At 67.7% G+C, this 12,944-nt stretch overlaps 2 protein-coding genes across 2 annotated transcripts; both read right to left on the bottom strand.

Annotated features, from left to right (window-relative positions):
- Nucleotides 1–94: 94 nt before the first annotated feature.
- On the bottom strand, nt 95–4,744 carry MCRS1 (microspherule protein 1). The gene is given in 15 exon segments (XM_027670220.1): nt 95–307; nt 391–432; nt 434–519; nt 936–1,023; nt 1,113–1,195; nt 1,352–1,444; nt 1,552–1,580; nt 1,964–2,039; nt 2,117–2,255; nt 2,498–2,606; nt 2,991–3,100; nt 3,189–3,342; nt 3,657–3,789; nt 4,119–4,251; nt 4,608–4,744. Coding segments are annotated over 15 exon segments (1,374 nt in total). The 5' UTR covers nt 4,620–4,744; the 3' UTR covers nt 95–220.
- Nucleotides 4,745–5,296: 552 nt separating this feature from the next.
- Nucleotides 5,297–12,250, bottom strand: LOC113960581 (integrin alpha-7-like; the record flags this gene model as incomplete). Its single annotated transcript, XM_027670214.1, is given in 22 exon segments — nt 5,297–6,246; nt 6,326–6,448; nt 6,523–6,621; nt 6,705–6,815; nt 7,147–7,239; nt 7,437–7,479; nt 7,481–7,605; nt 7,933–8,035; nt 8,119–8,196; nt 8,479–8,558; nt 8,647–8,730; nt 8,847–9,045; nt 9,205–9,317; nt 9,566–9,715; nt 9,984–10,153; nt 10,273–10,334; nt 10,422–10,517; nt 10,910–11,037; nt 11,116–11,204; nt 11,581–11,774; nt 12,041–12,210; nt 12,213–12,250. Coding segments are annotated over 22 exon segments (2,531 nt in total), but the record flags the coding sequence as incomplete, so codon positions are not given.
- Nucleotides 12,251–12,944: the final 694 nt, after the last annotated feature.

Below are 12,944 nucleotides of genomic sequence, written 5' to 3'. Positions count from 1 at the left end.
TGTCTGTCTGTGTCCCCCCCAACTCACCTGGGCCAGGTAAAGGGGGAGGGGCACCCCAATATCTTTGGAGGGGGTCCCAGTTGGCTCTTGGGGTGCCCCAAGCAGCCCCTCCCCAGGGGTAGCGATGACTTTATTGGAAGCAGTTTGGGATGGGGGGGTGCTGGGGGGTCCCAAGCCCCCCCCAGTACCAAACTGGGACCCCAATCCCCCCTCACCCCCCTCACTGCTGGGCCAGCTTGGCCGCCTCGGCCTTGATGAGGGCGATGAGGTCCTGGTTGATGAGGAAGACGAAGCGCAGGCTGGCGATCTGGGGGGACAAAGCGGGGCTTGGTGGGACCCCTGGGACCCCCTGGGACCCCCCAGGGCCCCCCCGGGACTCCCCGGCCCCACCTCGACCACAGAGTTGTTGTTGAGCTTCCACTTGTTGCCCCCCCAGGACGGGGCGGCCGTCGATGTAAATGGGGCGCCGGCCCTCGTTGGCGATGAAGAAGTCACCGTTGTTCTTCAGCTTGATCACCCCTGGGGAATTCCAGGGATTCAGGGGAGCCGGGGGGTCCGAGGGGATCCAGGTGGGGATGGGGGGGGCAGGAGAGGGCCAGGAATGGCCCCCAAAGAAGAGCCCGACCCCCAAGAGAGAACAGGAACCTCCTCTGGTGGGGGGTTTCTGTCAAGGGGGGTCCCTGATTCTGGGGAGGGTCCTTGGGGCTGAAGGGGGGTCCCAGGGTTGGGGGCCCGGGGGGGGCAGGAGGGGGCTGCAAATGGCCCCCAAAGCCTGAGCAGAGGAACCTCCCCCTCATGAGGGGCCCCACGTTTGGGGGGGGGGGGGTTGACTTTGGTGACACCTGGTAGGTAAACCCTGTTAGGAGAGGGGGGAATGCAGCCCCCCTGACCCCCGCAGAGCCCCCCAAACTCTCCCAAAGCCCCCCCAGCCCCACCTTGTTTGCGGGAGATCTTCCAGGCTGGGCCCTCCAGCGCCAGGTCCACGTCGATCTGGTTGTCCTTGGTGGCCCTGCCCAAGGTGATCTTTGGGGAGAGATTTGGGGGGGGTTTGAGGGGTCCCCGGGAGGATTTTGGAGGGTGGGGGTTTGGGGGTGAATTTGGGGGTGTTTTACCTCTCGGGAGCGCATCAGGTACCGCACCATCCTCCCCCGCAGCACTGCCAGGGTCTGGCTGTCGAAATCCGGGGAGCTCATCCCTGGAATGGGGGGACAGTGGGGGTCAAGGGGGGACACACAGACACAGAGGGAGGGACAGAGGGACAATGGGAATTAGTGGGACACAGAAACATCAGGGACAGACAGACACCAGGGACACAGAGGGACAGCGGGAGACAGACAGACAGACAGCCCACCTGTGATGGAATCCACCAGCACCTGCCACTTGTGCAGCTCCTGCTCCAGCTGCCGGATCTCCCGTTTCTGCCGCCGATCCGCCACCGTCAGCTCTGGAGGGGGGGGCAAAGAGGGTCCTGGGGGGGCCGGGGGGTACCTCACCCCTTCCTCAGGGGTCTAGGGGGGCTCAGGGGGGTTCAGGAGGGTGAGGGACACTCACCGTGCTCCAGCACCTCATCCCGCACATCCCTGCCCAGGAGAAGGGGGGTTGGGATGGTGAGACCACCCCCCAGGACCCCAAACCCCCCAAAAATATCACTGGGGCTCCCTGGGACACCTGAACTCCCCAGGGGGGGCCCTGTCCCCCTCCCAGCCCCCCCCCCCAAACAGCCTCCAGCCCCCTCAACCCTCCCTCAGTCCCCCCAAACCCTCCCTTGAGCTCCCTGTGCCCCCCAAAACCCTCGAGCTCCCAACACCTCCAGCCCCCCCAAACTCTCCCTTGAGCCCCCCCAAACCTCACCTGACCTCCCTGCCCCCACAAAACCCCTTCCCTTCATCTCCAGCCCCTCCCTTGACCTCCTACTTCCCCCCACTCCCCCAAAGCCCCCCCAAACCTCCCCAAGCCCCCCCACCTGAGTTTCCCGTCATCCACCATCTCCTCAGCGTCCGAGAAGTTCAGCACTTGGTCCCCCTTGGGCAGGGGCTGCACTGGGGAGTGGGAGGGGGGGGTGAGGGGCTGGTGACCCCCCAGGCCCCCCCCAGTGCCCCCCAGGCCCCCCCCTCACCTGTCTGGTCCTGCAGCAGGTGGTACTGGCGCAGGAGCTGCCAGTGCAGCTGCAGGGCCTTGGGGGTCCTTGAAGGGTAAAACACCTCGGGGTGTCGGAGCAGCAGGTCCTGGAAGGTCTCCAGGGAGGGCTGGGGGGTCTGGGGAGGACAGGGGACATGAGGGGGATGTGGGGGGACACTTTGAGACGCAAGGGGAAACGTGGAAACCCAAGGGGACATGGAGGGATGTGAGGGGACACAACAGGAGAGGCCAGGAGGAGACACAAAGGGACACTTGGGGACACTTGGGAACCCCCCACTGTGCCCAATCCCACCCTGATGAGCAGCTGGGGGGTCAGGGGACATTTGGGGACTCTTTGGGGCTGTTTGGGGCCACTCACCGAGGGGACCCTGGTGAGCAGCTGCTCCTCAGCTTTGCTGAACAGGACCTTGCTCTGCACGGCGGCCACGGCCTCGGGGTGCAGCGAGCGCATGGCCTGGCAGGCCAGTCTGGGGGACCCGGAGGTGAGACCCCCAGGGACCCCCAGCGTGGGGGAGACCCCCCCGAGACCCCCAAGGACAGCCCAGATATGAGACCCTGCCAAGGACAGGTGAGACCCCAAAGGACGACCCAGACCCCCAGGGAGGGCTGAGACACTCCTCAGGGACACCTGAAACCACCCCCTGGGGACATCCCAGCTCCTCTGGGGACACCTAAGACCCCCCAGGACCCCCGGTTCCCCCTCACACAGACCTCTGGATCCCCCCTAAGCCCCCCAAGCCCCCTCACTTGCAGATGACGGGGCTGTAGAGCAGCATCCCTGGAAGTCCTTCAGGGACCAGGGACCCCCAGCTCCCCCCACAGACCCCTGGATCCCCCCTGAGCCCTCTCACTTGCAGATGACGGGGTCGTAGAGCAGCGCGTACCAGCGCTCCTGGATCTCCCTCAGGGTGAAGCGGCAGCTGAACTTCACCCCCAGGTGAACCGAGGTGAGGTCGTTGGTCTGGGAACACCCCCAGGTCAGAGGAGGGGTCTGGGGGGTCTCCCCAAACCCCACCGGGTGAGGGGGGTCCCTGAGCCCCCCAGCCCACCTGCAGCACGGCGTTGATGAGCAGCAGGTCGTCGGCGGGTTTCCAGCGGCCCAGGTCCCGCGGCACCGCCGGGCTCTGTTTGCTCTTCTTGAGCCTCTTGGGCAGCCCAGGGGGGGGCCCGGGGGCCGCGGGGGGGGGGCACTGCCCTGGACACCTTGGAGGGAGGGACAGGTTTAGAGGGGTCTCTGGGGGTCCCCAGGCTGCTGGGATGTCCCCAATGGCTTCTGGATGTCCCCAACAGCCATGGGGGGGGGTCCCAGGCCTGGGGTCATGGGGGGGACACCACCCTCGACATCTGCATGGGGGGGGCACAGGGGGCTCTGGGGGCTCCCAATGGCTCCTGAATGAACCTGGATGTCCCCAGTGACCCCGGGATGGCCCCAGGACCACCTGCCCTGGGACTCCCCCACTGGTCCCAGGGTGTCCCCAATGTCCCTGTGCTGCCCCCAGTCCCCACCCAGCCCTGACCTTCCTCCTGTCCCCCGGGGGGGGGTCGGGGCCAGGCCGAGGGGGGGGCTCTGGGCCCCCCTTGGCGCGGCTCGAGGACTTGGCCAGGCTGCTCTCGACCAGCTCGTCGTCGAACTTCTTCCTCTTGATGAACCTGCAGGGGGGGGCACGGGGAGGTACAGACATGGCACCAGACCCCCCTGTGCCCACATCCTGCCTGGGCCCCCCGTGCCCCCCCACGTCCCCCACCCCCTACCACATCACCCCCAGTGTCCCCTCGTTGCGGCTCATTCTCAGCTCCCCCTGACCCCTCCCAAGACCGTCCCAGACACCCCAAGACCCCCAAAGCCCCCCGTACCTGGAGGAGCTGCAGCATTTGGGGACAGTCCCCAGGGGACCCCTCCAGCCCCCCCCTCGTTGTGGCTCATTCTCAGCGCCCCCGACCCCCACCAAGGCTCCCCCAGCCCCCCCGTCCCCCCGTACCTGGAGGAGCTGCGACGTTTGGGGACAGTCCCCGGGGGGGGGGGGCCGGGCCCCTTTTGGTCCCCCCCAGGGACTCCTCGTCCTCCGAGCGACTCGTGGCCATGGGGGATCCTGGGGGGGGTCCTGGGGGTCTCTGGGGGGGTCACAGCAGGTGGGTGTGTCACCCAGTGCCCCCCCAGGGCTGTCACACCCCGGGGGGGGTGGATTCGGGAGGAATTTGGGAGACAATGAGGATTGGGGAGGGGGCAATGAGGACATGGGGGGGGTTCTGTCACACCTCCGGGGGGGCAGACTGGGGGTGTGGGGGCCATGAGGAGACACGGGGGGTGACAACGGGGGGGGGATGAAAAGGGCACAACCTGTCGGCGCGGGGGGGACTCGGCCCGGGCCTCATGCCCCTCCCACCGTCCCCCAGCCCCGTGTCGCCACCAGAACCCCTCACGGACCTCCCCAACCCCCCCGGACCCCCCACTCCCCCTCAGGCCTCACCAGCCCCGGCATCCCCGGGCCGCCATGGCCGCTTCCCTTCCGGAAGCCCGTGACGTCACCGAAGCCGCGGAGGCCGCCGCCATGTGAGAGGTTCCTCCTTTGCCCTTGCTGCCTGACGCCATCTTGACTAAGGGCAGGGCCGCGCTCCCCGCGTTCTGAGACGGAGATGAGGGCGGGCCGGGGGCGGCCGGGCCGGGCCGGGCCCAACTCGCGAGGGTGGGAACGGGACGTGCCCGCTTGTCCCGGCTGGTACAGCTTGTTCCGGCCGTTGAAGCGGCCGTTCCCATCATAGTGGCACCACCGCCACACTTATCATGGCGGGTGCCCTCACCCATCATGGGGTCCTGGAACTTCCCGATCGATCCGATCAAATTTATTCGATCTAGTTAATAAAACTGTGTAGTTTGGCTGCTGGAATATCCACTAGCTCTTGTGTCTGAGCCAGGAGCCACATGAGCCCCCATGAGCCAGGGGCCAATTTAAGGGCCATTTTTAGAGGTTCCTACAGCCCCTGCTGAGCCAGGGGCTATTTCAGGGGTTCGCACCAACACCCCAATAACGCAGGGGCCAATTTAAGGGCCGTTTTAGGGGGTCTCCCCAGTCCCCCAATGAACCAGGGGCAGTTTCAGGGGTTCAGCCCCCACCCCTACCCCGTGACTGTCCCCAGGCTGTGAAGGACTCAGGCCCGGTGGGGGAACAGCACCTTTTATTGGGGTGAACGTTGCTGTGGGGCCGAGCTGAGCCCAGGGGGTTGAGACCCCGTGTGGGGCCAAACCCTTCATGTGGGGCTGAAGTGACCCCTGGGACCAAACTGAACCTGTGGGGCCAAAGTGCCCCATGGGCCCGATGGCCCCATCCCAGGACAAACATTCCCAGGTGCTCCAGCACAGCCGGTGCCTCACTGGGACCTTCCCAGGGCACGGCCAGGACAGGAAATCCCATGTCCCGTGTTCCATGTCCCGTGTCCCAGGTTCCATTTCCCAGGCTCCATGTCCATGTCCATGTCCCCTGTTCCTGCTGCCATCCCCAGAGCACGGCCAGGGCGGACAATCCCGTGTTCCATGTCCTGTGTCCCCTGTTTGTGTCCCATGTTTCATGTCCCATGTTCCATATCCCGTGTTGCATGTCCCATATCCCATGTCCGTGTTCTGTGTCCCATATCCCGTATCCATGTTCCATGTCCATGTCCCATGGCCATATTCCATGTTTCATATCCTGTGTCCATGTCCCTTATCCCTTGTCTGTGTCCATATCCCACACCCCGTATCCCATGTCCATGTCCCACATCCTGTGTCCGTGTCCCTTATCCCTTGTCTGTGTCCATGTCCCATGTCCCGTATCCCATGTCCACGTCCCATACCCCATACCCATGTCCTGTATCCCATATCCCATGTTCCACACCCCATACTCCATGTCCGTGCCCCCCGTGCCCACCCCCCATTTCACAGTGGGGGGTCTATGCGGAGCTGGGGGTCCCGCGTCCATCCAGGGGCTCGGCGGGGCTGGCGGCCCATTCCTGCCTCTGGATGGTGCCCGTCCTGCCCTCGAGGAGGTGCCGCCGCTGCTCCCGCGGGATCCGCACGGCGTGGTACTGCGGCACGGCCGGGGGGGCACGGCGGGCACGGCGGAAAAACCCCACCTGGGGCACCGGGGGACAGGTCAGGGGACAGGGGGATGGGTCACGGGGGCCGGGGAGGTCAGGGGGATCCGTCCCTCACCTTCCAGAGCCCGAGGACCAGCAGGGCCAGGAGGAGGATCCCGAGCAGCACCGCCAGCGGGACCACCCACCACGGGACCCCCGCCACTGCCACCCCCGGGTCCAGGTGGATGGACACCGACATCTGGGGGGGCAGGGGGGGTCAGAGGAGTCTAGGGGAGTGGGGGGGCCCCGGAGGGGTCGGGGCAGGGGTCAGACCTGTGTGGCCGCATCCTTGAGCACCAGGTTCTTGCTGGGGGAGGTGACGGAAACCTCGGCACGGACGATCAGCTCCAGCGAGGAGACATCCAGGAATTCCTGGTGGGAACAGGGGGAGTCTGGGCCGGGCTGAGCCCCCTTCCCACCCATCGCTGCCCCCCATCCCCCCTCAGCCCCGGTACCTCCAGGAAGGTGCCGTTCCAGAGGCGGCCCCGCGCCCGCAGCTCCGAGCGCTCCAGGGTGGGCAGCGGGCACAGGAACGGGCGGCAGCGGGCAGTGCCCCGGGCACAGTCCTGGGGGGACGGGACATCGGGAATGAGGGGAGACCCCGGGAATGGGGGAAGGGGGGGTGTCACACTGCAGCCTGAAACGGGACACCGGGGTGGGGGCACTCCAGGAATTGGGGGGCCTTGGGAATGGGGGGACCACAGGGTGGGGGGACCCCAGGACTGCATGTGCCAGAGCAGGGGCACACCGGAAACAGGGGCACCCCAGGACTGTGCGTGCTGGAATAGGGGCACTCCAGGAGGGGCATCCCCAGAGTGCCCCTCCCCTGGACAGGCCCACCTAAAAGCAGGACTCCCTGAGCAGGGCCCCCCCCAAAGCGAGTGTCCCCCCACTCACAAGTGTCACGTTCCTCCTCCTCTCTGAGGGCGCTGGGACCCACCAGGATCGGGGGGGGGATGCCTGGGGGGGGTCACCTTGTCCCAGTGGCTCCTGGGGGGGAATAAGAGGGGGGCAGCAGGGACCCTTGGGCACACCTGGGCACCCCCAGAGACCCCCAGACATCTCTGGACAGCCCCGAGGCACCCCCGGGCACTCCTGGGCACCACTTGACTGCCCCTGGGCACCCTCATTGACACCCTCCAGGCACCCCCAGCCCCCCCCAGGCACCCCCAGCCCTGTGGCCGTACCAGGGTGAGGCGCAGGGGGTTGGCAGAGGGGCTGCAGGGCACAGGGGGGGGTGCCCAGTTCCAGGCTCAGGGGGTACAGGAGCCACTTTCCGTTGGGCAGCTCGTGGGGCCAGTGCAGGGTGAGGAAGGCAGAGCCCAGAGTCTTCAGCGCCTGTCCCCTGTGGGACACCTGGAGGGGGCACGAGACCCCCACCTCATGAGTGCCACCCACCCCACAAACACCCTCCACCCCGTCAATGCCACTCACATGGATCCTCCCAGACCCCAAAACGCTCCCCACCTCATAAATGCCCCCCATGGGCGCCCTGCCCCAAAGGTGCCCCCACATGGACACCCCTCTCCAAAAAACCCCCATCACAAAATGATCCACCCACATGGACCCCCCGCTCCACAAATACCCCCCACCCCATAAATGCCCCCACATGAACCCCCCAGCCCACAGACACCCCCTGCCCCACTCCCAGTTCTCCCATGGGGGACCCGGCGGGGGACTCACCGTGACCTCGAAGCTGACGGCGCTGCCCACTTGGCTCTCCCTGCGCACGGCGCTCTCCCCCCGCACCTCCCCCCCGAAAAACAGCCGGGGGGGCACAGCCACTCTGGGAGGGGACAGACAGGGGTCAAGGGGGTCCCGGAGAGGGTCCCGGGGGGGGGTCCTGGGGTGGTCCCGACCCCCACTTACCCCGTCACGGAGAGGGGCAGCTCGAGGACCACCCGGGCACGAGCGACCACCGGCTCCAGCCCCGGCTGTTCACTGATCCTGGGGAGGGGTCGGGGAGTCGGGGGGGGGCAGCACCCCCCCCCCGTGCCGTGCCCAGAGCCCAGCGCGGGGGGCTGAACTCCCCCAACCCTGTGGATCCAACCCCCAAAGCCCCCACGGCTTCGCCCCAAATCCTGGGGCCTCCACACCCTAAATCCTGGGTACTCCAGGCCCCAGACCCCCCCAGGCCTCTGGTCTCCAAACCCCCTGGGGTCTCCACCCCCAACCTCGGGGGTCTCCACCCCCAACCCCGGGGGTCTCCACCCCCGCCCCCCCGCTCACGTGGACAGCACGAGCTCCACGGCCAGGTCCGAGGTGTGGATGGTTATTCCCGAGGTGCCGAGGATGAGGAAGAACCGCACCTGGGGCACAGGGGGAGCACAGGGGGGAGTGCTGGGGCCAGGCCAGGGGGTGGGAGGGGCGAGGGATTGGGGAGGGGGCTGTGCCCACCTGTGCTCCGCGTTTCAGGGGGTTGCCCAGCTCACACTCCACCTGGGAGCCGTTCTGGTTGGCGAGGCACAGCACGGGCTTGTCCTGGGGGGCACAGGATTGAACCCCCCCTGTGGGCACCCCCGGCCTGCCGCACCCCCAACCCCCTCCCCACCCCACACCCCCAGCCCCCTCTCCACCCCACACCCCCGGCCCCTCACCCCGAGCCCCCCGCCCTCGTCGGGCCGCAGGGCCGCGTAGGGCAGCTCCGGGGGGAGGGTGGCCGTGAGCTGGGCCTGGTGGGCGTCGTCCCCATCCCGCTGCGGCTCCGCCGGGTCCGACGGCTCGTTGGTCACCAGGACTTCCAGGGCCACGTCCTTCTGGTCACTCATGGCGAAGATGGCAGTGCCATCCTCGGCCCTGCGGGGGCACAGCCACCGTCTCACACCTCCGGGACCATCCCACACACCCCGGACCCCCAGGACCATCCCACACCCCCAGGACCATCCCACACCCCCAGGACCATCCGCCCCACACCCCCATCCCGCCAGGGTAGGCACTGCCCCCCAGCCCCCTCACTTGGGCAGGGGCAGGAACTCGCTGTCACCGCGGCGGGCGCAGAACTGGAAGTGCAGCCGGAGGTTGCTCTGGCAGATCTTGTCATCCCCGCAGCCCTGGCGCAGGAAATGCACCTGGGGGGGCACGGGGGGCACTCAGGGGGGCTCCGGGGGGGATGGGGTGCCCCTGGGGACACAGGGGACAGTACAGGTGACCCCTGAGTAGAACAGGGCACTCCCTGGGATATGGGGGGGACACTGCAGGTAACCCCCAGGTTGGACTGGGGGACTCTCCAGGTGGCCCCCAGGTGGGATGGGGGTGACACCCCAGGTACCCCTGGGAGGGACAGGCCCCCAGGCCGGTGGTCTCTGGCAGTGCCCACCTCGGCGCGGTGGGTGCTGGGCTGGTGGGGGCTGAGCGCGGGGGAAAGGGGGGGCAGCACAGCCCCCCGCCCCCCCCGGTGCCCCCCAGGCCCCCGGATCCCATAGGCCAAGGTGACAACGATGGGCCGCAGCTTGTCCCGGATCCCGTCCTGGAGGGACACAAAGAGGAAGAGGAGGACAGAGGGAGGAAGGTCAGGGGTGACTCAGGGACCTGGGAGGTGTTGGCACAGCTGGAGGGGGCCGTGGGGTGGGACTGAGGAGGGGGACAAGGATGGGGATGATGAGGATGAAGGCGGAGACAGGAATAGGGATGAGAAGGATGAAGATTGGGAATGGGAACAGGGATGGGATGGGGATGGGGATGGGGATGGGGATGGGGATGCTGAGGATGAGGATGGGGCCAAGGCCAGCACCCACGTGTAGCTGGAAGGTGGAGGTGACACAGGCCCGGCTGCGCTGCCGGGGCAGCTCCAGGGTCCCAGAGAGCTGGTGCTCGGGGTCTGCGGGGCCACGGCCCAGGAACGACCCCCGGGGGGCTTGGCCACGGCGCCGGCGCTCGGTGTCCACGTCCAGCACGAACTCCAGCTCTGGGGGCACAGGGAGGGGAGGCCTCAGGGAGGGGAGGCAGTAGAGATTGGGGGTCCTCGGGGCTGGGGATCCTCGGGGCCGGGACGCTCCCGGGGCTGGGGTCCCTCGGGGGTCTCACCGAGGCGGGGGCTGTAGCTCGCAGGACTGGCCGTGTAGCTGAAACAGGCTCGGACCTCCACGCTGGGGGGGGCACGGGGTCAGACGGGGGGCAGCGGCCCCCTGGGCCCATCCCCGGGGAGGGGGTGCAGGGGACTCGCGGGCACCCACCAGACGCCCTCCCGGTGGTGGCAGTTGCTCTGCTCCAGGTCGATGGTGGGGGGCAGCAGTGACACGTTCCGGGACACGTGGACCACCGGGCGGGCCCTGCCGGGGGCAAACGGGATCCCAGAGCGGGCACCCCCCTCCTGAGGGTACCCCCAGCTCTGCAGGGACCCCCAGGGCGGGGGATGCTCTGGGAGGGGTTGAGGGAGCCCTGGGACGGGGGCTCCTTAGGGGTGGGGGTCCTCAGGGATGGATGGTCCTCCGGGAGGGGGGGATGCCCAGGGATGTGGGGGGTCCTTGGGGATCCAATCCTTGGGACTGGGGGTTCTCTGGAGATGGGGGCAGTGCAGGGTTGGGGACTCCTTGGGAATGGGGGTCCTGGAGGATGGGGAGCTCCAAAGGATTGAGATCCTTGGGAATTGGGGGGGATGCTCAGTCTCAGGGGTCCTTGGGGCCAGGGGCTCCCAGAGGTGGTCCCGGGGATGGGGTCTCACCTGTAGAGCACCACGGTGTCAGACAGGGACCCCACCAGCAGGTCGGGGTACAGGTTCCCATCCACGTCCAGCCCCCCCGACAGGGAATACCCGAAGGTTGGGACCCCCACGGCCTCCCCGTCCAGGACCTGGGGACACCGGTAGGTGACAGGGGACCCCGTGGGGGCCCTGCCAGAGCAGCCCCCTCCCCACAGTCCCTCCCTCACCTGGGCCGGCCTGGCCACGATGCCCAGGGCGCTCCCGTGGTAAATGAACACTTTGCCGGCGCCGTCGAAAGGGGCTCCCACAGCCAGGTCTGGGGGGGCAACGGCAGCTGGGGGGGGGCACAGAGCCCTCCCGGGACCCTCTCGGGGGGACAGCCCCCAGTGCCACCATACCCAGCCCTTGGAGACCCCAACCCCACCCCCCGAACCCCAAACCCTCAAATCTGTCCTGGTTGAGGTCCTGGTGCCACCATCCCCAGTTTTTGGGGTATCCAGAGCCCCCCAAATCCCTCACCATCAAAACCATCCTGTTTGTGGTCCACAATGGCAACACCCCCAGCCCTTGGGGACCCCAAATCCCCCCAAACCCCTCATCCTCAAATCCATCATGGTCAAAGTCCCCAGTTCCACCATCCTAAGCCCCTGGAGACCCCAAAACTCCCCCAGATCCCCCCCCAACCCCCCCCCCCCCCAAGCCCTCATGGTTGAGGTCCCCGGCTGTGCTCAGGGCGGTGCCAAACATGGACCCCCGGGTGCCGTTGAGCCTCAGGGGGGTCACAGCATCCCAGAGCCCCCCGGGGTTGATGTAAACATAAACAGCCCCCCCGATCTCCTCCTGGCGCTCAAAGAAGTGGGGGGCCCCCACCACCAGGTCCATCCACCTGAGGGAACACGGGTCTGTCACCTCCTGGGTGACCCCCAAAGTGTCCCGGTGCCCCCAGACACGGCACTGGGATTTTGGGGGGATTCAGGGATTGGGGGGTCCTTGGGGATCGGGGGGGATGCTCAAGGGTGAGAGTCCTGGGGGGGGGGAATCCCAGGGATTGAGGGGGCCTTGGGAATGGGTGGGGCCGGGGGTCCTGGGGAATGGGGGATCCCGGGTTGGACTCTGTCGGGGGGGGTCTCCCGGGGGTCCCCCCGCGCTCACCCGTCGCTGTTGAGGTCGAGCACGGCCAGGGCGTGCCCGAAGGCCGAGCTGAGCTGCGGCCCGGGTAGCACCGCCTCGGGCACCAGGCGGTTGGCGCTGTCGCGACGCAGGATCACGACAGCCCCGGTGTGGTTGGCGCGGGGGGCGCCGGTGACAAAGCTCAGCCCCCCCCCCGGCTCGTCAGCCCCGCGCCCGAGTCCACTGAGAACCCTGCGGGGAGCGGGGGAGAGGGTCGGTGCCCACCCGGACCCCGGAATGCCCGCGCTGTCCGTCCGTCCGTCCGTCCGTCCGTCCCACCCTCTCTCTCTGCTCGACCCCTCTGGGACCCCCGTGGGAACGGGGGAGTGGGGGGATTCCTCTGATAGAAATAGGGGGAATGGGGGGATTCCCCCGTGGGAATAGGGGGCCCATGTGCCTCAGTATCCCTGCTGTTCTTGCCTGGGGAGGGCAGGATTTGGGGTCCCACCAACTTGGGTAGGGGGCTGAGCCTTTTGGGGGTGCGGGGGGAGCGACGAGCAGCCTCCCCGGCATTGCCAGAAGGGAAGGTTTGGGGGGAAAAAAGGGCAGATTTTGGGACCAGAGCAGCAGATTTGGGCTGAGAGAGCGGGGGGAGCCCCTTCCCCACATGCAGCTATTGCAGAGTGCAGCCCCCGCAGCCCCCCACGGCCGCCTGAGCCCCCCTCGCAGCCCCCCTCGCCCCCAGCCAGGCTCCAGCCGCCCCCCCCAAAACCGTGCACCCCCCCATGCAGAAACATCTCCAGGGGGACAAGCGGGGAGACGGGGGGTGCTGGGGGCCACGCCAGGCTCGGGGATCCTCCCTCCAGGGCTCTGTGTTCCCCCCCCCCGAGCTCTGTCCACCCTCCCCCAGCCTGGCAGTGCCCCAAACACAGCCCGGGCACAGCAA

Source organism: Corapipo altera, unplaced genomic scaffold (genome assembly GCF_003945725.1).
Source record: "Corapipo altera isolate COAL_440 unplaced genomic scaffold, ASM394572v1 156, whole genome shotgun sequence".
NCBI lineage: Eukaryota > Metazoa > Chordata > Aves > Passeriformes > Pipridae > Corapipo > Corapipo altera.
Note: the sequence above shows the minus strand (reverse complement) of the source record. Positions and strands in the feature narration are given on the sequence as shown.